This window comes from Saccostrea echinata, unplaced genomic scaffold (assembly GCF_033153115.1).
Source record: "Saccostrea echinata isolate AGI-Se365-2 ecotype Australia unplaced genomic scaffold, CSIRO_AGI_Sech_v1 ptg000015l, whole genome shotgun sequence".
In the NCBI taxonomy this organism is placed as follows: Eukaryota; Metazoa; Mollusca; class Bivalvia; order Ostreida; family Ostreidae; genus Saccostrea; species Saccostrea echinata.
This window is the reverse complement of record NW_026889764.1, coordinates 15,809,346-15,835,869: the sequence shown is the minus strand read 5'-3', so window position 1 is coordinate 15,835,869 and position 26,524 is coordinate 15,809,346. Positions and strand designations below refer to the sequence as shown.

The window sequence follows — 26,524 nt, the reverse complement described above, 5'->3', positions numbered from 1 at the left end:
TAATTGAAGTACAGATACCTATGCACTTTTGAGCTAAAACAGAAATTTAAGGTAAAATTAATATTCCCATTGTAACTGATGATTAAGTTGTATAGCACAAATCAGAAATGTGATAGTCATAGCAACTGCAGTTATGATTTTATGACAAGATAAAATTAATAAACATCCATTAGATATGTAAAGAAATTTCTAAAAAAGTTGTGACTCAGAGAGAATGAGGGTTGTTAAATAAGTAATGCATTACATACAGATTATCTTAAAAAATTGTAGGGATAGTTTATTTCAATTTTTCACAGTTGAAAAGTTCTCTAAACTCTAAACACTGCTCACTAAAGAGTTCTAATTACCTGGGAGTTTTATGCAGTCAGAGTGATCTGCTCTTTGATGAACAAAGTAAAAAATGAAAAACTAAAGAAAACATGCATTAAATGTGCCCATGGTCTATTAAAACAAAATGAACATTTTAACAAAAGAAAGTCTGATAAACCTGGATGATGGGTGACAGAACACGTGTGCACTTATTATAGCCCAAAAGGAAGATCAATGATAAAATGTGAAATGATAAAATGATAAAATGTGAAATTGCAAAGAGAAGCCAGAGCTGCAAACAGGTCATTGCAGGTTTTCTTTTTGCTGGAGAGGTCCAATACATTAAGTGCATGTACCTACGCCTAAAGGAAATACCATCAATTTATTGGTAGCTTTTATTTTCAAATTGTACTGAGGAAAGTTAAGCAGGTTTTCTGTTTGGAATATGTCCAATTACCCATAAATACTGAAGAAAGGAATGTTCAGGGAGCTTAGCGATTCCCAGTATGTGCCAGATCTCAGTCATTGTGACTTATTTTTATTCCAAAAACTCAAGAAAAACATCAACAGAAGATGCCATAATTTCAGGAATATCATGGGGAGTGCTATCCATAAGTGTCTTTGGTGCATCCCTGAAGAAGAGTATGCTGAGGTGTTCTGGTCATGGGTAAAGAAACTTACAATGTGTGTAAAGGTTAACAGGGAATACCTTGAGGGATTAAAAATATATAGAAAGTGCTTTTTATTCTTTTCTTAGGTTCTGATGAGCATTTGTATTACTTATATTGAGTGACCTTAGTACACAGAATGTATGAAAATAAACCAAAACTTAAAAATATTTTATAACGGGAGAGGAGAAAAATGTGATGGACCAGACTGGGTTTTGAACTTGAGCCCCCTGAATCTCCAGTCAGGTGCTCTACCAACTGAGCTATCTGGCCACTGGCGATCGAACCAGTCTGGCTACCACATTCCCCCCTCCCTAAAGGTCTTCGGCCCCTGAAGACACCAACCCTGAGGCTCTTCTCTGGCAGGTCTTTCACCTGTCACTTCCTGGTCATGGTACCAAATGTAACGGGAGAGGAGAAAAATGCAACATACCAGACCGGGATTCGATCCCGGGCCCTTCAAATCTCCAGTCAGTTGCTCTATCAACTGAGCTACCCTGATACTAGGCCGATATCCATGGTCCAAACCATTACAATATTTTAGGGTGTTAAATCCCCTAATATTTTACACTTTTAAAGATATCCATTAAGATTATTGCTCATAAATCTTTGTTAAAAAGTATAATAAAACCCACATATTTTAAATGTAGAAAACCTCTCAAAATGTGGTTTTATTTGATTTAAGCCTTTATTTGCCTATAATTTATATGTTAGAGTTATTTACAAATGACATACACCTTGCTTATATACTAGCTAATAAAAAAAAACCCTTCCCATATAGTTTTTTTTATTTTTTAATATTTGTTCATTTGCCAATTTTCTGTAATTCATGACCTGTGTTATCCAATTTCAAGACAATTTAACAAACAGCTTTTAACAATGTCAAACTGGCAAATACTTTAAAAAGAACTTTAATTACCCTAAAGAACTGAAAAGTGTTCAACCATTAATTCATTTTATTAGAAATTGACAGTAATCTATATAGTTAAGGTAGCTAAATGAAAAATAAACAGGGTTTTCATTACAGTAATGTCAACACTGACATGAACACAGACTGCACAGTTGAGTTGTTAATGGAGAAAAGTTCGATTATTGTTCTGTGTTTTTAGAGAAGTATTAGGTACTTAGATAACATTATATCTGCAATGTTTACTCAATACCTGGTGAGATTTGGTATGTGGTGTAAATTTTAAAAATGTGCACGCATGTTCTTATGAATAAGGTAAATTATCGGGTTTAATCAAAGTAATGAGACCACAAGATTTTTTTTATTTTCACCTACAGGTTTTTGTTGTATTCTCATTAGAGGAATGGCTTTATACATAGCTGAGCCATGACAGATGGATTGCTTGCGACTCTTCTCTTTGAAGTCAATGAAACATTCAGGTAAATGAATTATTTAATTCAATTTCCTTTTCAATTTCACAGCGTTGATCAAGACAGATATTTACTATGATATATTTTTAAGTAGTCTATAGTCAAATAATTATAGACCTTAAAATTGTACTTGGATGCTGTTTATGAAATTGCACACCTATTAATAGATTTTTAGTAACATAAATTATGCAGTGTGTAATATACTATTTCAAAAACATAACAGCAGCAGTTGTCAAATTGTCTACTTGAATTTTAATACAATTGTAACATAAAGGCTTTTTACCACAGTTAACTTTAAATTTCTTGTTGGAAAAGGAAGTTAAATCATCTTAGAATTCTGTGAATTCCTTATCTCCTAACTGGTTTATGATGTCATGGGATCAATATAATTATTAAGACTATATGTGTGCTGTAGAATATTTTCTGTTAAAATTGTGTGGACCTTATTGCAATTAAAGTATATACATTCAGGTAAGTAAAGTAAGTTTATGCTTTGGGGATATACATGTAGTAGCAAATGGACTGAATTCTTAATACTTAGTAACACAGACTAATTAAGCCAATTAATGTCTCTGGATTTTTATCAGCTATATGGATTTTCAGACTACAGAACAAATCTCTGTTAAAACTGTCCAGAACATGATATTTTAATGACCCTGCATTCCTAATGATTTTCATATGATGCTGACTATCTCATAGAGACAATTAAAACTCCAGTAAATGATGATAAATATGTATAGTCAGTATAGAATCCACAGATTCCACAATCAATATCTGCATGGACTTGACACTTGATGGCGATAAATACCGACCATTTTCTATATCAATTTGTCTGCATTATTCCCCAATTTGATGTAATCAACAGGCATTATACTTCTTGGTAATCAGTCAGCTGTTTTCCTCCTGTTTTGCAGAACCCTCATGGCGATTTACTTAGGTATCTGAGGAAATTATTGCCATGCCATTTGCTCCGACATTGAAGCTGAGGTCCACTGGGTCTCGAACTTCTGCTCGTAACAGGTTGTTTTCCAGTCCGAATAGTGGTCAGCCATTTACGTGTCCATCTACAACACGGAGAACCAGTGATCCTGGTGTTTTCTACTACAGTGATGAGTAAGTACTTACATGCTCTCTGTCTCTCTTTTTCTGTCTCTCTCTCCTGCTCTCTCTCTCTCTCCTGCTCTCTCTCTCTTTCCCTCTCTCTCCATCTCTCTCTGTCTCTGCCTCTCTCTCTCTCTCTCTCTCTCTCTCTCTCTCTCTCTCTCTCTGATAATACCAGTGGAATAAGGGCCAAGGGGAATAACTCTTTGCTTGGAATTTATTTATTATAATCAAAAACTAGGGTGAAAAAAGATAAAGGTCAACAAACCACTGCACTTGTTTGGTCAGTACTTTAATGACTAAATTAACCCCAATAAACAGAGTCATCAAGGGATATATTTTCATCATGTTAGATTTTATAAAAGTAAAAGGGAGATAATCAGAAACTTGTTTTGAAATTCCTAGGAAAATCATTTTGAACTAAGAATATTTACTGCATTTTGCAATAATTAATTTAACTGCTAAAAGGATGGATGGCAGGCGGTTTAAGTTAATAAAACAAATGATGCTACATTAACATCAAAGAAGCTGCTTTCTCAAAATGTTAATGTTCTGAAGAAAAACTTAGGAGAGATGTTATACACCAAAATTATATGATGATCATGAAGAATTTAATTTCAGACAAAGAAAAAAGAAATGTAAAAGTGTATATTTATGCTTTATTAATGAATCTTGAAATTGATTTAATGTGTAGAGAGGGCGTGTGTCTCTCTAAAACTTGTGTCCATTCTTGAAATATTAAAAGTGAAGTTGTGTATGCTGTGAAGTGCCATTTTGAGCATAACAAACCCAACAGCATTAAAGTTGCTTGCTGATCTTTTTCAATTCAGTTTTCCACACAATTGATTATATTGAAAGAATTCCCAGTTAGACTCTTAGAGATGCACACTGTGCACATTCTTTTTAAAGCATCTTTTGACAAAAGGTGATTATACTAAATTATTTGATTTAGGCATGAAGACGTGATATGTTTCACAAAATCTTTAACACTTAACTTGTATGCATTGTGTGCATTTAAGATGCACACCCCCCTCCCACCAATCTAGTAATTAAGTTGGTTTCACCTGCTTGCTTGCCAAGGCTTTAATTACAGTAGAAGATTAACTTTGTATCTGGTGCATTAATGGCTATAAGGATGAGCTGCTATTTTGTTTGGTGTTGTCCCAATGTTTAACAATTGAAACCAAACACATCTACAAAGTGAACTTTTACACCTTTTCTGACAAGTGGCCTTTTGTGGACATCGTAATAGGAAAATGAGATTTTTTTTATACTTCTCAATCCAATCTATCAATCCAATTTGACAGACCATGCTTGGTTTCACATGGACATTCAAATCCACTTAAAGATATTTGATAGAAAAAGAATTTTTCTCTCTTTAAAAACCCCCAAAATTTTTACGAATTTATCTTCATTCACAGATTCATCAATATCTTTCATGATCCTAAGTTTCTAAATTAGATTTCATGACTCCAACAAAATAAAAATCTATTATTTGTAGCTATGTCTATTTATATCTGATGGTTAGCTATAGATCTTGAAGGAGTCAGGTTTAACATAACGAGGACATTTATTCCTGTCAGTGAAGAGGTACCTTGTAATTAGACAGGGTGATTAAAATGATATTTAAGTATCTTTCTTTTGGTTATTGTGTTTGATGTGAATGTATTAAAATACATCAAGTAATGACGAAAACATCAGAGTAACATATATTTACTATAGTTGATTTGGTAACATTGATGAATTTAATTAAAATCATGTTGTTTACAAAATTATTAAAGCAATTCTTCAAAAAATATTTTCCTCCTAAATTTAGTAATATCACATGTAAAACCCTGATTAAAAAAATTTTCATCATGGAAGACTTAAGTATCCAAGTACAGACAATTTGTGTTTAAAAAAATTATAGAAGCAAAAAAAAAAAAGCTCAAAACCTGGATAGTTTTTGGACATATGATGGTAGAATTTTTATTAAAACTGAAAGGGATGGGGACAGCTAGACTACAAATCACATCACTGGATGACCTATAAATTGGGTTATAAAAAACCCTTTCAAACATATATGTATTTATAATGAATAAACACAGAAAACATAATAATCAGAGGATCAGATATTCTATAGGATACATTCATTATATAATACACAAGTTGAATAGAAATCGCAAGAGGTAATTATTGCATCAACCAAAATGACCTAACTTTTTAATAAATGTTTGTTCAATTGAAAAAAGGTATTCATTCTCGACATCATTTATCAATTCATCTCCCTGGCTCAGAGTAAAGTGTGAATATCAACAGTGTGTAATTCCCCCATTTACAGAAAAAATTTGTCCAAAAAGTCTTTTCTGGCTTCTGTATAATTTTTGCATGAGAAGAAATAATGATCCTCCACTCTTCCACAAGAGCGAAGGGGATCGACTCAATATTACATCAATAAAGAGTGAAGAGTGATTGGAAAGGTCTTTAAACAACACAATTAAATCTCAGGTTTTGGAATATGCATCACTTTTGATATACTATGCAATTTAATATAAATTTCAAAGAAAATTTTATCTGATTGAAGTCATTTTCTGTCTAGTTTATTGCTGTAGTCTTTCTGTAGCAGAATTTATTTGTAGTGGTGCATTAATTTTTTAATAACAAGAAATATTTTAGCTAGTTTCTATATAATAATTACCAATTCTTTTCTCAAAAAACAAGATGTGTTTGTGAAACACTGATGCCCCGGTATGGCTACTTATAGCAAAGGTTAAACTTTCTCAAATGCAAATCAAATAGGTTGGTACCCAAAGTAAGGTTTTGTCTCGAGGAATATACCTGTGAAATATGAAAACCCTAGCAGCAACCATTGAATAGATATGGAAAAGGTTAAAGTTTTTTCAAAAGTATGTCAAACATCAAGGTCAAGGTCAAATGGTCAAAATTAATGGTGCCCAAGGAAAGGCCTCCTCCCAAGAAATACACAGGTGAAATATGAAAGCCGAAGCACCAATCGTTCAAAAGTTATGTCCAAGGTTAAAATTTTCCAAAAGTAGGTAAAACTCCAAGGTCAAAGAGTCAAAGTTGTTGGTATCCAAAGGAAGGTCTTCGTTGTCACAAGGATTACACATGTGAAGTATGAAAGCCCTAGCACTAACCATTCAAAAGTTATGACCAACGTTAAAGTTTTTCAAAAGTAGGTCAAACTCCAAGGTCAAAATGTCAAAGTTGTTGGTGGTACCCAAAGGAAGGCCATGTCACAAGGGTTACACATAAGAAGTATGAAAGCCCTAGCACCAATTGTTCAAAAATTAATATGGCCAAAATTAATGTTCGGTAAAATTTTGCAAAACTGGGTCAAACTCCAAGGTCAAAAGGTCAAATATGGTGGTACCTTAAGCAAGGTCTTGTCACAAGGAATACACATGTGAAATATGAAAGCCATTAGCTCCAACCAATCAAAAGTTATGGGCAAGGTTAAAGTTTTTGTGGACAAACAGACAGGGCAAAAACTATATATCCCTGAATCTTTGATACAGGGGCATAAAAAAAAAGAAAAAAAAAGTTTTAAATTTAACCTACATGAGGCCCCAAATTTCTTACCTGCAGCTTTTTAGCCAACAGTTTAAATTTTTGTGTTTGAAATCCCATAAAACCATTAAAAGAACATGAAATGAATGCAACTACTTCAAAAGTTGGTTTTTATATTCATCATTAAGTAATAAAATGTTCCTCCGCAAAGTTGTGCATAATTTTTTTGGGGGTACCAAACAGACATTGACAATACCCAAATAAAGTTAAAGCATGCATGACTCTCTTTTTTGTCAAAGGTGCTGCTTAAAAGGGGATAAAATTTATGTCGGAAATTTATCTTCATGAAGTAAAAAGCTTATGTTAATTTATCCTAAATTGACGATTTATTGTCATACAAATTTGAAATCTATTTAAAATTGGATTTATCAGGCACAAAATCTGCTTGTTCTGCCTTAAATATTTGTAAACAGCTTGACACAATGGACTTGTGATCTTGATCTTTTGTACTTGAAGAATATTTCCCAAAATTTAGCACAATCATGAACATGTGAATTTATAATGATGGGTATATGGTTATATGACAAACATTTCACTGACTAAAAGATTTAATGATAAAATGGACAGAGAAAATGAATTTTAAACTCATAATGCTCAAATTGAACAATAAACTTGACTTTCTATATATACACTTATTTGAAGAAAAGGATATCTTTAACTAGATGATTTACAGATAAAATTGTTGAAATTTAACTCCCTTGAAAATGCAATACTCATACAATGCAAATAAAGCATGTTTAAAATTCAACAAATTGTAAGAATGAGAGAAAATCTCATAGTATTATTTTTTTTGGAGCAATAGAAACTTTTTTAAGCTAGTCTGGTATGCAGTAGGACTTTTAAAATTGCATGTTTAAGAGCTATATTCAGTGAAAACATTTTTTGTGTGTATCTGGATAATCCGTTCTGTAAAATACTAAACTCAGGTCATGTTACTCGAGTACAACAGAGGGTCCTTTTTCTTGCTTACATGATAAATTGTATCGTTTTGGGAATTGATTGATGCGTTTTGTTTGATAATTTCACAGAGAATGATCACATTAGAGGAATTCATTGTGAGGTCAGGAGGCCAGTGTTTAGAGCTTTGATTTACCTGTCTCAAAAGGTAGCTCAGGTAAAAATGTGTGGATAAGTTGTTAATTTTCCTCTGTAAATTATTTATACACCTTCCATTGTCTACTTGGTCAGCCTGTGATTATGGATTAATTTATTTCTGGACCTGTAACGGTGACCACTCTATCCGAGGTGGTATGAATTAAACTTTCAAGGTAAGAAGTAAATATATGCAGTCAGAAATTTATATTTCAGAATCGACTATAATCTCTTGGACGATGTTTTCATTGGCACTTAGAACTTAAAATGTTTCAATGAAAGGATTAACGTTATTTTCTGCATTTAATACTTGGTGGACTTTTTATGGTGATCAAGGAATCATTATTATTTGGACTAAAAGGGCTCTCTGATAGCAAACTGGCAGTGTTAAAGGGTGCTTTGTTTTCTTTCATAGCACACATTAAAAAATCGATGATTTGATCACACATTCACAGATAAGGAGGAGCTTTAAGGTGTCTTGTGTTTGCAAACATTCAGGTCTGGATTGGTGCATTCTTTAATCAATATATTGTATCTGCATGCATTTAGCAGGTAAGTTTTTTTGGGGGGTGGGGGGGGGGGGGGGAGTTCTCTTTCATCTGACTGTAATTTACCAAAAAAAATCTTTTGATAATAAATCAATGATAATGATAATAATTTGCAATGATAACATCACTGTCAACATCTTGAAATTTAATTGATTTGAATGTAAAGTAAAAGTAGAAAATATGGCACTTGAAAGTAGCTATATATTATCAATAGCTATTTAAATTCAATGGACACAGCTCTCTCTCTCTCTCTCTCCCTCTCTCTCTCTAATAATTGAGAATTTACAAATATAAGATTGAGTATTTAATTACACTGCATGATGTTGAGATTTAAGTGGGATCACCACTGATGGTTTTAAATCCTGTTAATTACAAGGGTCATTCATTATGACCGTGCTCGGGAACACTGCATGAACACGAAGGAAATTCAAATATTTAGGGTCATCTTATGTCAAATATAACAAAGCTTAGTGGACATTTAAAGTCACAGCACAATCTTGAGTCTTGACCACATGTCATTTATGAGTTTTAGCCACAAATCCACTGCTTATAAGGTATAATTTTATGATCAAGCCTTACAGTAATACAGACACAAGGGTTTTTTTTTTTTCATTCAGTGACTTGTAAGGAAATTTTGCACCATGTGAGCTTTTCTAATGATCAATCCATCATTTACTTTGAAGTTTGACATCTAAAGAAAATTACAGAGGACTAGCTGTCATTTGTGGGTATCGTTTTATAGCTTTAAATCATTTTTTTGTACAGCTTTGTCACTTTAAGAGACAGTTAAAAATTCAACAGTTTACTGTAAAAAATAAATAGATAAGCTTAGTGAGAATCTGCATAGTAATTTCATTTTTCATGGAGGATGTAAATCAGGTTAAATAGTGTATGGACCGATCCATAGTGCTTGGAAAGGGGAGGGGGGGGGGGGGGGACTGACAGAAGGCCCAGTCCAAGGAAAACAATGGAGCCCCCAACCACCCTTTTATTTACTGTATACTTATATTCAACCCATTGAAGAAGTTTCTAGATCCATACCTACATGTACATGTATATTTGTGATAAAATAGCTTATAAAAACTTTATTGAAAAATATTCAGAAATTGCATTTTGATTTTTCTGTATGATAAAAGATATACATGACTGGGTGCCTTTATTTTGAGGGTTCATGCATGCATCTGGAAAAAAATTCAGGAAATAAAAATGATATCTGATTAAATTTGCAAAAATTTGAACAAAAAAAATCAATAGATGTAAGCCATTAACATCCCCTAAATTTATAATGCATTAAAAAAAAAACTTATTGATTGTATAGCCTAAATTATATCAATGCCATTTTTTTTAATCTGTGAAGATTCAGGTGTTGTATAGAGGTGGTGATGAAAGGTAAATTTTAAATATTGGTTCCAATCAATTTTTTTAAAAATAAATTTAACAACTGCAAGCTTTTTTTTTTCTTTTTAAGATCTGGGGACACATTTCTGGAATATCTGTTTATGTATCTCTTAGTAATATATACGAAAAATGTTAATGATTATTCTATAATCTTCTGATTTCTAAACTGCTTTCAAAGTGTCTCAAAAAATATATTTTAAAAATTGTAATACAGCAGTTAGTTAATTCTCTTAATTTAAATAGGATTATGTGTATAAGGAATACATTCTCTGAAATCTTGTAATATTGCCTGCAAATACCTCAATTTTTTTGGCAAGGAAACTTTTTAAAATAGTAAATTTCCTTCAATCACAAGTTCTTGCAAAATATATTATATTATGGAGGAAATGTTGTGTTACTTTAACTATTTTCGATATTTTCTGTGAATTTCATTTATTTTTTCATGTACTACTGAATATATAATGACTTCTTACACAATCTATAAAGCTTTTGTGATTATTAATGTATTTTTTGATAAGAGCCCAGCTGTTAAGGGATATAATCTTTTAACATAATTATAAATGTAAGTCTGTATGAAAACATATTTAACATATGTTGCAGATTTTTTAAGCTTTTGATTTATGTCAACTGAACATATGTTACGCAGTGTCACATAAAAATTGTAGAACTTAATTCAATCAATATAATCATCCATGTATTTATATATCTACATGAGCTAACCCTAGAAGGATACAGCCATAACACATATTACAAGTCAGTGAATCCCATTACTAACAAGATGATAATCAAACTGGACGTTTCATTATTCCTCACACCAAGTGTCACAGTGACAGTCCACTTGACCAAGATTTAGATGTCCAGTAGGGCAGTCCAGTTCTGTGTGTGTGTGTCCAGATATAATATGTGTACACAACTCAGAAACATTAAATCTGCTCTCCAACACCATCATACAGCATTTCAACCAACAAACTTAAAAAGATTTTTGAATTAAATTGACATTTAAAGGTGGTTTAATTAAGGCTATCCAATTATTAGGAAATGGTCAGGGAAAGGTATTATTACCCCAATTTATTGTGTTTTAGATAACAAACTGCAATTTTTTTTCTTCTTTTTTAAAAAAAATCTCTCTATTTTAAAACTGTTTTAATTTTTCTCCCACTGATTTAGATTCAATAATATTTCAGATTATAGTTTTCACTGTCATACTTTGATGTATATAACGAGGGTAAAATTCTAATCATTTTTTATGTCAATCTAATTTTCATTAATTGCTGATTCTCAGGAGCTTGCAGGAGCACCCCTCCCCCCCCCCCAACCCTCTCAACACTGTCCTTGACTCACTGGGGACCTCAGGGGTGTTCATGCTCTCCTTATATTTAAAACAAAACCCTGGATCCGCCCCTGCTTCCTAATAAAAGCTGTAATATATAATATGAGTGAAGAGGTTTGTGACCACCTGGAAGTGATAGGTGGTCCTATAATGGATATAATACTTCAAAAAAATCAATTAAGGTTCAGTAAGCCTGGTATTGTTGTCCTCTGGACAGATGTGACACGTTCCTGGGGGATGATAGATTTTGATGTATTTAAGGGGATTTAAGCTCAGTGTGGTGAAGTGAGTTTATGTAAGCTTGTATTACATTTATTTATGTGTATTTCTAAAAATATACATATTATCACTGGATTTTCTTACCATGAAAATACTTCTCTTTTTTGTGCAAATCCTTTTGGAGTTTCAGCATTTATATAAATTATTTCTCTGACAGAAAGATATATAGGCTCTTTTCTTTTCATCCATTGCATCAGAAGGCATGCTTTTGACATCAGTCAAAATATAGGGAGGATATGTTCAACATTTTTATTGTTGTATATATAATTTAATTTACAAGTGGGACAGGAATTTTTTTTATATTGTCATATAAATTCTGTCTCACGAGTGAAATAAATTCCATATTCAGCTATAAAATATTGAATTTTCTGTTTATTACATTTTGAATTCTTTGATTTTCCCTTTGCCTCTGTCTTTTTGCAATGTAATGTCGTAGGCTAGCTGTGACATCAATTAGTTGAGCAGTTTTGTGACATCATAGCTAACCGATTATGAAGATTGAACATTGTAAATGTGGATTTTAACAAGAATTGGGAGAAACATTGGCAGTTTACTGTCTTTGTCAGGATGGTTTATTTACTCTCACTATCTTATAACAGGCAAGGAAGGATTTGGACTCGATCTTCATGAAGGGAAGGGAGTTTTGCTGCACTTTTGATATTTTTTCACAGTGTGAAAAAAATAGCACTTTCATTTCTTCACAGTGTGAAAAAAATATCACTTCTATTCAATAAATAAATGACAGCATTTCCCTGTTGAAAATGTAATATAAAACTAAAAAAAAATTTACAGAAGTATCAAAATCCATTATTTAAGGACATACGCAATGTACCTTACCTACTGATACTTTTTCGAGATATTCTTAATTTAAGATTATAGTGCTATCAGATGTTCGTAGACAAAAAATCAGCATGCATTACCAGGGGTTTTGAAAAGATATCAATTGATGAAAATTCTTGTATAATTCAAAGAAAAATATACAAAAATTACTAAACATATATTCTAGATGTTTTGTTTATCCAAACTTGTTTTAGAAGAAGTGTACAATAGCATATATAGACATTAAAATTTAGCACACAGTTCCTTTAAGTATTGGAACTCTTCAACTCCAAGGAAAAAGACAATAAAGTTCAAACTATGTTGCGTATGTCCTTAATTTATGTGGATAGGACTTGTTATGGGTATAGGATAATCCTTGTGTTTCTTGTGTGATTTAATTTCTATACCAAGATTATTATATGATCATTCACATATTTCTGTTTTATTTCTCAGATCATCAACAATGGGATCTAAAAAGAAGCAGATAAGGTCCAATGGCACTGTGACACAGAATGGAAAGAAAGTATCAAATGGAGTGAGTGAACGAAAGAGGAAAAATGAAGACTCTACCACAGTCACAAAAACTGTGCAAATAAGTGCTTTTATCATCATAATCATCGCTTTCATTGTCATGTACAGGACTGACTTTTCATCAGAGAAATCTTCAGAACAATCATCTAGTCCATCTAAGTCTTCCCAAGATTCAAAAAAATCCCAGAATTCCATGCATTCAGATTCCACGGGCAATTGGAGACCTGCCACAAAAGAGGCATTGAGGTTGTATGGATCATCCAAATGTACAGTAGATAGGAGGGATGCCAGTGATTTAACTGTGAACGAATTCGAGGATAAATATAGATTTAAAAAACCAGTGATTGTAAGGTTTCCCAGAGGGGCCAGGGACTGGACTGACCCCTGGAAATGGTCCCTCCGCAGTCTGAAGCAGGAGTATGGACAGTGGTATGTCCTGTCTGGAAATTCACGAGATATTGTACGGAAAGGAGGAAACGGAGATGTCCAGTCATCTTTCTCGGAGTTTGTGGATTCCCTGATGCAAGACAAGGATGAAATTGGAGAACCCTTGTATGTAATTGAAATGTGTTCCAATAGTCACTTTTTAATGTCACTATCCAAAGGGAAAAATCTAAATTACCAGTAAAAAAGCAATAACATTTGGGTTTTATTCAGCACATATTTACTGATAAAAGTCATTAAGATATATATTTCTCAATTTGGTGATGTTCATAAAAAAATTGAAGCAGAAAAAAATGATAGTAAAATTACATATAAAGAACTATTTCCTTTTCAGCTACATTTTTGACCGAATGTTCTACAATGATTCCAGTCTTCCTAGAACTTTAAAACCACCAAAGTACTTTGAAATCAAAGTGAGTAGGTATCAAAACTACCATTGTGTAGCATCAGAGAAGAATTTGACATTCATACATGTAATTTCATCACTCCCTCCTTTTTTTGAAACAATGGTTTAAAATTTGTAACTAATTATTGATGGCCCCTTTACAAAAATATACCATCCTCTTAATCAAGGCCAAAATTGCTCTGTAAGACTTGATTCAAAATAATATATTGGGTAATATCAATATACATACAGTCAAACCTTGTTATCTCAAACCCAAGGGGACCATCACGGTAGCTCAGTCGGTAGAGCGCTTGCTCTGTGATCGAAAGGTCGTGTGTTCCAATCACGGCTTCGACTGATCTAAGTCGATAAAAAAAAGGTAGCAACTGTTCCTTCATCAAGTGCTCGGAACTTTGAAGTGAAAGTTGTGGGTCCTTAAAAACAGGCCCTGTGTCATGGCAGACATTGGCACGATAAAGAACCTTCACTGCTTAATGGCGCAGAGTGCCGAGTATAGGTCTGAATTTGAAACCCTTCACCGATATATGGTGATGTCTCTGTATGAGTGAAAAATTCTCGAATGGGATTTAAAACATACAATCAGTCAATCAAACCCAAGGGGGTTGACATTAAACTAAGAGATATCCAAGGATTTGAAATAAAAAAAAAATGTTTAAAAAAGTGCCTGGGACTGAAAAATCACTTTGACATATTCTTTGTATTCAAGATATTGGTGTTTGAATAACAAACGTCAACTGTTATATACTTGTTAATGAATGGTTTAGTTTAATAATCATTTCTTGAGGTCATAATCTCAGGGAATTATATGGATGGAGAACTAGTTTGTAGATGCCTTTAAGAAAACTCCTCTGGTAGCTGCCTCTGTAAAGACATAAATCAGATACAGGCTGTACTCGACAGTCAGGTTTATATATTAAATATCTTCTGCTGGCAAGGAATAAATTCATTAAGAAGTGACTAATCCTATATATAGATCTGTGGTCTCATTAATCATGTACCAATACATGTTTAACAATGCAGTGTATCTAGATCTGATGATTGGTAACAATAAGTAGCTGTATTGGGTAACACAGTTTCCGCGTGAAGCCATTTATATTATCTAAGACTTTTCACAATCAATCAATGTGTTTCCATTATCTTTTTAAAAGATGTAATGCTTTATTGATTTGTGCACATACAAAAATAGTGATTTAGACACAATATAGTAATGCAGACTGAGGAATCATATCATGTCCATGGGGGCCCAATGTTTGTGGATTTTGTGGGCCACCCATACCTATGAATTTACTCCCCATTATATCAGTTAATCTTCTGTATACACAATGTTCCCATGAAACTGCGTCCCCACAAGCCAGTAACATTAGGTTGCCAAAGAACAATGACCCCCCTCAAATAAGAATTAATGATTCCACTTTTTTTTTTCCAGGTATCATAGTATTAAATTTTTTCCAGGTATCATAGTATTAAATTTTTATAAGTATAGAATAGAAATAATTTATTATTGTGATATAGTAACAAAAGGATGGTTTGGTCACATATAAGTTACACAAGTGTAATAAATTGTTGATACATAATGTACTAGTAATTTTACAGTAAGCCACATTGAAATGAGAGAGCAAATAGAGTTGTCTTTCTTTGTAGCTTCGTCAGTGGCCTAATTGGGGTGTAGCTATACTTGTAACATTTAATAAGTAGACTGTACTGTACAAGCAATATTAAGGTGTCATATGAAAAAAAGTTTTCCAAATGTTTATATATGGACAGTGTAAATGATTTTTTCATTATAAACTTTAGGATGGGGTAGATGACAGTATTTTCTTTCTGGGAGCATCCAGTAGTGGTGTGTCCTTCCACAAACACGCGGATGCATGGAATGGGGTCATTTATGGACAGAAGCGGTGGTTCCTCTATCCCTCCACTCACACCCCACCTGGAGGTAAGCAAAGGGAGGCAATTCTATCAAGTCCAAAGTTTTTCATTCATAATGTGTGATTTACAGGGAGAAAACTCTGTATGGCTTTTTATTCCCAATATATGCATGTTTTCTGTTACAAGCATTATTTCATCTCATGTTGTCATTTTAAAAGGATAAACATTTTAATGTTTTCATTCACTTATTTCAAGATAATGTACTACCCAACTGGAAGCTAGTATCAATAAACAATACTTTTTAAATAAGAATTGATTCTACACATGTATGTACTGTTAAGTTGTTTTAAAAGAGAATTTACATTAATTTCCTCTAATTATCTATTGAAAAAAATCATGTGTTCAGTTAAGTTTATCCTTTGAATTTCAGAAGTTTACTACCTACAGCATTACTTTTTCCCCCAGTAGTCTATAAATAATCTCATGTGTCTATATTTATATCCTGATTATCCTGGTATATAAATTCCATAATTTCTTGTCTCCAATTTCAGGGGTGTACCCAGGCTTTACTCAGATGGAGTGGTATGACAAGATTTACCCCTCCCTGTCGGGGGATGATCTCCCCATGGAGTGTGTCCAGGAGGCAGGGGAAATACTATATCTAGTAAATTAACTATACAGTAAAACCTGCTCTTTGGGAATTACAAGTGGCACATAGATATAGTTTAGGCCAACTTTAAAAAATTGTTTGGTTGCCCTCTTCCAACTGACTGGCTAAAATTGGCCTGACTCAAAACTTTTTTTAACCTCCAGGTAGCAATTATTATTTTTTTTCATGCATTCTGGAAAATAGATTTTGAAAATTCAGCATTGAAATTGAAATTTTCTGAGAAAAAAATTTCTCACCTACCTACCAACCCAATTTTTTTTTTATCCTGAATAGGGAGAGGGCAAACAAACATTATTTTAAAGTTGGTCTTATTATAATTAAGATTCCTTGTACATGAAATGAGATTCTTCTTGTCAATGAAATTTTTTTCAATGTAAACAACAATTTTTTTTAGTGTCATTTGTCTCTTTTAGCCAGAGGGGACCTACCATGGTACAATTAACCTTGGGGACACAGTAGCTATAGGAATTCAGAAGAAGGATGCTTCCATAGAGACAGAAAAACTCTTCTACAAAGGTCAGTTAAATTCATTCAACTCAACAAATTTATTGATATACATGTACATGTACAAATATAGGCTCTAGAAAGAAAAAAAATGTTCCTGGCTGCACATTGTACATGTAGTAGAATATAAATTTAAATGTAAAAATGCATGGTTATTTTTTGCAGTGTGCCAGGTCATAAATCATACTACATGTGCATAGTTACATTTTTTTTTTTTACATAATGAGCTTTTAACATATTAAAATATGCTAATTATTCAATGTACTCATCTTGTATGATTTCTGTTCACAGCGCATTGCAAAAATTACTGTAATGATTAAAAAATGTAACTTGCATTATTTGTGTGGAAATCATAAATGTAACCATGGTTATAAAGAAGTAATTTTTAGCCTGACAACAAGTACAGACTGATGCAATTATTTAATCTTTCTTTAGCTCACCTGAACTGAAAGCTAAAGTGAGCTTTTCTGATCACCATTGTCCAGTGTCTGTGCAGTTGTCTGTCTGTCTGTAAACTTTTCACATTTTTGACTCCTTCTCAAGAACCACTGGACCAATTTTAACCAAAGTTGGCACAAAACTTCCTAAGGGATAACAGGGATTCTAAATTTTCAATGAAGGACCAAGCCATCTTCCAAAGGGAGATAATCAAGAAAAGGCAAAAAAGGGTGGGGTCATTAAAAAAATCGAAGAACCACTGGGATAGAAAAAGTGAAACTTATGTGGAAGCTTCCAGAGCTAGTGTAGATTTTAAAATAAATCATGACCCTAGGGAGAAGGTGGGGCCACAATACCATAATACCACAATATGGGATTTTACATTGAATTTATAAGAAAAATCTTTAAAAATTATTCTTTTTCTCAAGAACCGCTGGACCAGAAATGATAAATAGAGGACATTCAATGTTTTGTAGAGGAATATGGAATTTACTTCATGTGTGGGATAGGATTTTTTCATATTTTCACGAGTGCGAAGCATGAGTGAAAATATCAAAAAATCCTGTTTCATGAGTGAAATAAATTCCATATTCATCTACAAAACATTGAATTTTCTGTTTATTACATTTTCTTTGATTTTCCCTTTGACTCTGTCTTTTTGTAACAGTGTGTCATAGGCGGTGACATCATAGTTGAGCGGTTGAGACGTCATAGCTAAGCTATTGCGAGATTGAAAAAACGTTTTAATCATGGATTTTTAACAACATATTTGGAGAAACTTTGAGAGTTTTAGTTTCTGTCCAGATGGTTCATTTACTTCCTCTATCTTATGACAGGCCAGGGAGTTTTTTTTAAAAAAAAAAAAAACACTCTTCGTGATGGGAAGGAAATCTCGAGTTTTGCCGCACTTCTGATATTCTCACACTGTGAGAATACCATCTTGATATCCTTTCACACTGTGTCAGAATATCACTTTTATTCAATAAATAAATTACAGTATTTAACTGTTGAAAATGCAATAAGACTTGATATTTGAAAGCTTTCTGAGAAAGCTAGGGGGTCAAAGTTTTGCATGGAAATATTATAAGAAAACATTTTTTTTAAATATCTTTAAAACACAATAGAACAAATTATTTGCAAACATTCCCACGTTGTGTGGATTTAATTTCTTTTTTCCAATTATGAACTCAGGGGTTAAGAGTTGTCTGAAATCAGGATTAAATTTTTTTACTACATTATGCATGTATGCAGGAAAAAAATCTCTTCTCCATAACTGCAAAGCCATTAGTCATATTGATACTGAAGCATCCCCATGGTGTGTAGATCCAGAGAGTGCATTAAAGTTAGGATGGTGCCATAATATGGGTCATAATTTTTCATAGGAATATAAAAATATTTTAAACATCTTCTGAAGAATAGCAGGGCAAAAGTAACTCAGGTGAGCATTGTGGTCCATGGGCCTTTTGATTAAATTTTATTTTTTATTACTCTAACCAAGGGCATTTCAAATTTTTAGGCCATTAAGAATCTTGAATTACTTTCAGCTAAAATATAATGTTGTTTATATTCAAAAATAAATATTGGTTTTCACAGAGCTGAATCTGGAACAAGCGACACCTGGTGCCACCAGAGATAGACTTCTTCAGGAGAGGATCCAAATTTTTCAGAAGCTCCATAAACTTTTACCTGGTAGGTAAACCTTGTTTTGCATTGGACTCCAACATATTTTTGCCCTTCCTCTACAATAAGTTAAATATGTTAAAAGTATACAGTAAATCACTTTTTATTCGCAAGACAAGGGAACTTTGCATAATTACGTGAGTCGGTTTGCTCACAAAAAATATATTCTCGCTTATATTTGTATTGGTGAGGATTATATACAACATAGACCATAGCTCACGAAAATTTTGTCCAAATAGCTAACTCGCTAAAATATAGTGAACTATAGTATTCTATTTTTGTATTTATAGAGAGTACAGAAGTACTGATGAAGTTAGGGCAGGCTTTTTCTGACACAGGGAGGGTTGACGAAGGACTGAAATTCACCCAGCAGGCCATAGACAAAGACCCCCACTTCCTTATAGCTCACCTGAACAAAGCTAAGATGTACATACAGGTTAGCTATACAGCAGCTAACTCTCTAGGAAAGAAATTCTATTTATTTATGCAAATGTCAATGCTGAATAGTTTTCATTTTTACATTGATAACAAATCATTCTAGTATATATTTGTATAATATTAAAGTAATATGTAACAATTAACAAAATGCCTGAAAATTTTGTCCTCCTTTTAAAATTAATACTATTAGATAACTATCTCATGAAAATAAGATGTCAAGAAAAGTTGGTTATATACAGTAATTGATTAAAAACCATGTTGCACTTAATTGTTCTATGAAATGTGATTTTGGAATATATTTTAATTTTGAGTAAAAGCCTTAAATGTATGTGCAAATTGCATAAAATCAGAAGCATAATTTATAATCACTAGGTACTTTTTTATTTCAATAGAAAAATGAAGATAAAAAGGCAGAAGAAAAGCTGAAGATTTGTTTGGAGATGAATCCTAAATTGTGGGACGTACATGCTACATATGGAGACTTTCTGATGAAAAATCAGAGGTTTAAAGAGGCAGCACAAATGTTCAGAAAGGTATGGGGAAAATGTATCATAAAAACAGAGGCCCCATGTCATTGGTAGACTCTGATAAAGAACTCTCTGTTTGTATTTAGCATAGGTCTATAAAACAAAATGTAGCTTAATGAGAGTGAAAATTCTTGCAAGGACTTTAAGCTTAATACAATTAAACAGGATTGGTAAGTTAAAAATTCTGGGTTAAATACATCAATAGGAAATGAACTAAACTGGCGTAATAGTTTAGGATAGGTCCTGATTACTTCAGAGGATTATTTGCCGTCCTTCTACATGTAGTTCATTCCTTTACATGAGAAATTTCTAAGGATTTTATGTGGTTGTTACACATGTCTTATTCAATATTAATATCATTATTTAGGGAACACAAGTGAAGCCAGACATGATACCATTCTGGGCCAATCTGAGGAATGCCCTGCAACAAAGTGGTGACAATGCAGGGGTAAGGGAGGTAAATCTTGTTATCGAACGAATTCAGCGAGAACAGCAGGACAGACAGTGATCGTGATAAATAGTGCTAATTTATACAAGTCACAAAGTCCATAAAACATGCCTTCAATGTGGAGCATATCATTGTTCATTATGTTGAAGTTATTTTTTTCTACTTTGATTTAATTTATTGATGTTTTATATGTTAATTTGTGTGTTTGCAACAAAAACCAATCTGTCTCATTTATTGTGGTTAGAAAGGGAAATTTTAATATCGTAGTAAGAAGGGAAAGTCATGTGATTACATTAATTCTATATATTTTTTATTAATTTGATGTGTGTATCAATGGGAAGATAGTGCATAGTAATCAATCTAATTAAAATTAGATGTTCCGAATCCGCGTCTGCTTCTTTGAGAAGCGGTAGCAGATTTGGAACATCTTATTTTAATTAGATTGCATAATAATGGCATTCCAATTCTGTCAAATATTTCAAAGTGTTGAATGAGTTATATTGTACATCATTGGCTTTCTGCAGCTACATGTATAGTTGGTGTGAAAGGAGTGAGAGGCATTTTTTTCTTTAATTCTGAAGTTGTATAAAAATGTGATACAACTTGATTAGCATAATATGATTTAATGAGATTCATTGATTCAGTTTTTCTTGTTGAAATGGTTCACAATTATAAAACTGTATTTGCATTGTGTTACAAATAATACATTTATAAACAAATATGCCCCTCTCCTAATCAACTTCATGAATTCAGCATTTCATTATTAAAACTACATTAAAACTCTGTATAATATTTTGACCAAATACGGACTCTTTTCTCCAGCTTACTGCATTCTGTTAATTGACTTGTGTACATACATGTATTATACAGTAAAAATCCTTATTATAAAATGCACATCTTTCAACATTTTCAACAGCTTATATTCAACGTCCCTGAATAAGCAAGGGCACTTTGTAAAACATTCCAGTTCTCTTTTCAGTTGTAAGAGTTATCTCTCTTTGTATATTTGATCTCGTTAATGCCTCGCTAGTCTGTGATACTTTGTCCTTCGTTATAAATAATAAAATCAATGTTATTTATTACTTTCAAATAAAAATAGATTAACATTAGTTGTGTTTATTTTATCATGCCCCAGAGATTGTTCCTTCGATGTATTTGGCTCCAGTCTTAAATTTGGCACCCCTTTTTTCAGCTCTTCAAAGTTCTTTTTTATTGCATGAAATATTTCGGATCTCCAGCGTTTTGGCATGAGCATCACTGAAGAGACATAATTTGTCGAAATGCGCATCTAGTGTGCAATCAAAATTGGTACCGTATATGATCGATTTACATTATGACCCCTGGGTCGAGGCCTCTGCTGGTGGACTGTTAGTCCCCGAAGGTCTCTACAGCCCAGTAATCTAGTACATGTACTTCGGAGCTGGCTTGAAAATACGGATAAATATTTAATTGATGTGGTAAAAATTTGAAATTTATTTCAAAATTAAGGATTATCTCCCTTATGCATGACTCTGATCCTTCGATGTATTTGGCTACAGTCTTTGGCACCCATTTTCTCAGCTCTTCAAAGTTCTTTTTTATTTAAATATTTCGGATCTCCAGCATTTCGGCATGAGCATCACTGAAGAGATATAATTTGTCGAAATGCGCATCTGCTGCATCAAAATTGGTACCGTATATGATTTACATTGTAGATTGAGAGGATAATATGTTTTGGCCGAGTTCGTACTCATTTTTCAAGTGTCGACATCTTAATTTGAACTCATATGTTTGGTCAGGGTCATTTGCTACAGGAAAGTCAAGGTAAATGCTGTACTTGTAGCCAATGCTTTCATATTGAAATGCCGCCGTTGACAGCGTTTTATGACAAAATTTAATTTAAACTTATTTAAGACATGCAGATACAAAGTTCATGCATCTAATATTGGTGACACAAAGTTGTACATGTTGTTGGTCTTTATTATACAGTGATTATGAAACGAGGACCTGGCGCGGATCCAGGAATTGAAGTTAGAGGGGGCGCCAAAAATAGGCAGGGGGTCTGGGGGCCGCCTTGAGGCCCCCAGTGGGTCCAGGGTGAAGCCCTGGTGGGGGCCCAGGGGGACGAAGCCCCCGGAAGCTCCTGGATTCTAGAGATTTTGTAGGGTAAAAATGAGGTCTACCGAGTAGACATTTTACATTTTCTGGAGACGAAACTATGATTTACGCTAACTTTGACAATTTTAGGGGGGTGCGCCGGGTGCGCCCCCCCCTTAAATCCGCCACTGAGGACAGGTCAACCCAATCTATTCATGCCAATAGGAATAATAATTTTGCCTATATATACATTTCCCCTATATATAAACTATATAATAAAAACAAAGCTATTAATGCCATGTTTTTAACTAAGTGGAAGTAAGTGCAAAATTTACAACTTTGTAAATTTTGCATTTACCTCCACCTACTAAATTCAAAATTTGCATGGTTCTAATATGAGGTAAAGAGGTGATCCCTCAATAATAACATCTAATGACTGGGGGGGGGGGAGGGGGTAGGTTAAGCCCCTCCCCCAAACCCAGAATGAAATTTCTTCCAAATGTCTTTCTGACATATTTTCTATTTATCAATAAAATCTGCAACATGTCAGAAAGACAATGGGCATGCTTAACATTAACGTAAAATATGTCCCCTCCCCTAAATCCAAACAGAAATTTCTTCCTACAGACATAATATTACCAACGTAAAATAAAGATGGGAAAACTTGTAATTTAAAGATTGTCTGATGTTACAGAAATTCCACAATCTCTTATTGCATTTCATCAAGATTCCATCTGTAATGTCCAATTGGAAATCAGAAGCTTTAATCGCCACCGTCTGCTGAAATGTTTGAACGTGTTAACTTCATTTCGTTCTGAGTAAGAATCCTTGTAATCCTGATGTAAAAAGTATTAGTCACGCACTCTCCTCTTTTATCAAGAATTTTAATCGAGCATTTGCGTCGTCTACTTAAAGACGTGATTGTTGAGTGTCAGTCTGCTCAGTAATTCTTCGTTGTAGGCTATGTGTACAATCTAGAAAAATGTCGACAGTGCATCTGTGTACCAAAATGATTTTTATAATAATTTTTTATAATATATACGCATAATTAACAGCTGCAAGTTTTGACTCGCAAATCTAGGAGCACGAAACCAGTTCCCGCTGATCTTTACGTGCATCTTGTGAGGGTGCATTGCAAGCACAGATTGCAAGGAAAATACACTTCGCTAAAAATGCCTTGTGTATTGATGACAAAAAGCAACGCACAGAAGAACTCGCATCCTCATCCTATCTCGCAAATACCGAGAAACTTTTACACCATGGGCGTGATATGGAGCTGACAAAAACAATACAATCAGTCGATCGATCTAGCGGACTTGGCCAAAATTAACACAACTTCCCTTGTCAAAGCCCGACATTTCTGGAATTCCAGGAGATGATACATAAAAAATATACACCTCGAACGTGTATAGGGTCAAGTTACGAGGGCAAATTATACAAACACAAGAGGAGGAAAGCATGGATCAATATAATAAAGACTAGCATTAGGAGATAGGGGAACTAACACGATTGTGAATCGAACACACCCAGCATCAAGGACGGGGCATGTTTGCTTAGAAAAACTGGTCACATAGATTCAGTTACCGGAAGTCTGGAATGCAGAAATATTTGGTGCATGGGCGGCACTGGGCGCCATTCATTACAAATACAACATATAACTGCATGAAGTCAAGGAAATTTGATTTAAAAGAGAAAAACAGTAACTACATTAAAAGTTATTTCTTCCAATTTTAATTTAACTGCATATCTAATACGTTTACTTCATAGGCGCTCCCTAACTAATTCAGTGACGAAGAGTGACAAGGCTATGTAGGTTTATCCCTATAGTCTATACTAGTGTTATTTTTTTTAAGTATAGGCTAGAAGGGAAGGTAGTGTATTATTATTCGTCATTTACTAAATAAGATGACTAGCGCTCGTGGTTTACTTTGCATCATTATACTTCATTATAAAGTTTTTTAACTTACAGCCTGCTGATTATGATCGAACCTTTTTCTGCATAGCTTTTCCTCCTAATTCAAAGTAGAAACGTGCTTGTTCTATCAAAACTGAATTAAATTAAAATTGAATGCCTATTTCAAATTTTTAAATTTTTAACAAAATTATACGCTTTTTTCCTGACACTTTTGTAATTTTTGCAATTGTTCATAATTATATTGAGTTTTGCATACGAAATTGGTTAAACTATGTCTGCTGTCGGCGTGTGTCACAATAACAAACAAACACACAAATAAACAGTACGTTACATGTATATCTAGGTACATATACTAGTACTTTGCATTACTACAGTAGTCCTGTTTGGCATGCTGCATTTCAGTGATTTTGACCCATTGATCAAACTTTTAATGAAAAAAAAAAGTTTTTTGATCAGGCTTCTTTTCCAAGTACATGTAAGAACTGTAAACTGTGTTTCAAAAATATGCTGCATTTTAAGATGTATACTACCAATCATGTTTTAATTTTTTTTAGTTTGAGTGACAATGGCAACGTATATGGAGCAGTCCGATTATTAAATGAGACCAGCATTGAAAATGATGTACACAATAGCCTGAGTACTGTATTTTAAATTCATCTTGGTAGATGGCCTACTTTAGCAATCTGTAACTTCCTTTTTTGAGGAGTCACTTTTAGCAGTTGATGTATGTTTTGTTCCTCACGTTGCTTGAGGTGAACCCTGTAGAGTAACTGAAGTACTTTCATCTTCTTCACTTATTTTAGCTATTGAGGTACTTTTTCTTTTCTCTTAAGGTGCCCCTTTTTGCGTCATTACCCGCGGTCCCTTGTTAAGCAGTGGAAATGCTTTATTGTCCCGGGCCCCGCTTTCACTGAAGTGGGGGATATTAATTTGTGTCTGTCTGTCCGTCCGTCTAGCTGTCATTCTGCTGGTGTGTAACACGTTCGTTTCCAAAAGATATTTCAAGATGCCTTTGAGCTTTTGCAATGAATTTTATACCACAACTCCCTGTGGTCTAAAGAAGACACCTATTTATTTTGAAAAAGTCAAAGGTCATCGATTCATAATTCTGTTTCTGTATAACACTATCCTTTCCAGACGATATCTTAAGAAGCCATTGAGCTTTTGCAATGAAATCTTATGCCACAACTCCCTGTTGCCTCAAAAAGACCTTTATCGATTATGAAGTCAAAAGGACAAATGTCAGGGTCCTCGATTCATTCATTCTGTTTGTGTGTTACACTTGAGTTTCCGGGCGATATCTTTAAAAGTCTTTGAGCTTTTGCAGTAAAATTTATTTATAATAACTCCTTATGGTCTAAAAAGACCCCTTACTATTGATTTTGAGGCCAAAAGGCCAAAGGTAAAATTTATACAATACAAATAACATTTTCTAGATGATAATTTTAGTTTTCTTTGAGCTTTCTTCAATAAAATTTAATATCACAACTCCCTATGACGTAAAGAAGACGCATATCGATTTTGACGTCAAAAGGTCAGAGGTCAAGGTCATCATTACATCCTGTTTGTGTGTAACTTTCGTTTCCGGACTTTATCTTTATAAAAGTCGAAGTTTTTTTCAATGAAATTATAATATCACAACTCCTTATGGCCTAATGAAGACCCCCTTTGATTTTAAGGTCAAAGGTCATATTCATACATTTCCACATGATAACCATTTTTTTTTTTTAGCTTTCTTCGATAAAATTTTAACATCACAACTCCCTATGGCCTAAAAAGAACCCTATCGATTTTCAGGTCAAATTGTCAGAGGTCAAGGTCATACATTCTGTTTTTGTGTTACAATTTCATTTCTGCACGGTATCTTAAAAAATCTTCAAGTTTTTTGCAATGAAATTTTATATCACAACTCCCCATGGCCTTAACAAAATATTGATTTTGGGGTCAAAAGGTCAAGGTCAGAAATATATATTTCATGTATAGTTTTCAGATAATAACTTAAGCTTTTCTGTAAGCTTTTGCAATAAAACTTTTCGTCATGAATTTCTTTTACTTTTAAGATCTAGACTCACTCCTATTGACTTCAC

At 33.4% G+C, this 26,524-nt stretch overlaps 1 protein-coding gene across 1 annotated transcript; it reads left to right on the top strand.

Moving 5' to 3' along the window:
* Positions 1-2,268: 2,268 nt before the first annotated feature.
* Positions 2,269-21,555, top strand: LOC133187578 (uncharacterized). The gene is made up of 11 exons (XM_061323000.1): positions 2,269-2,363; positions 3,269-3,467; positions 12,945-13,574; positions 13,801-13,879; positions 15,667-15,808; positions 16,293-16,405; positions 16,825-16,927; positions 18,947-19,042; positions 19,324-19,469; positions 19,864-20,004; positions 20,366-21,555. Exons 2-11 carry the CDS (start codon positions 3,313-3,315, stop codon positions 20,504-20,506), a joined length of 1,746 nt encoding a protein of 581 aa, XP_061178984.1. The 5' UTR covers positions 2,269-2,363; positions 3,269-3,312; the 3' UTR covers positions 20,507-21,555.
* Positions 21,556-26,524: the final 4,969 nt, after the last annotated feature.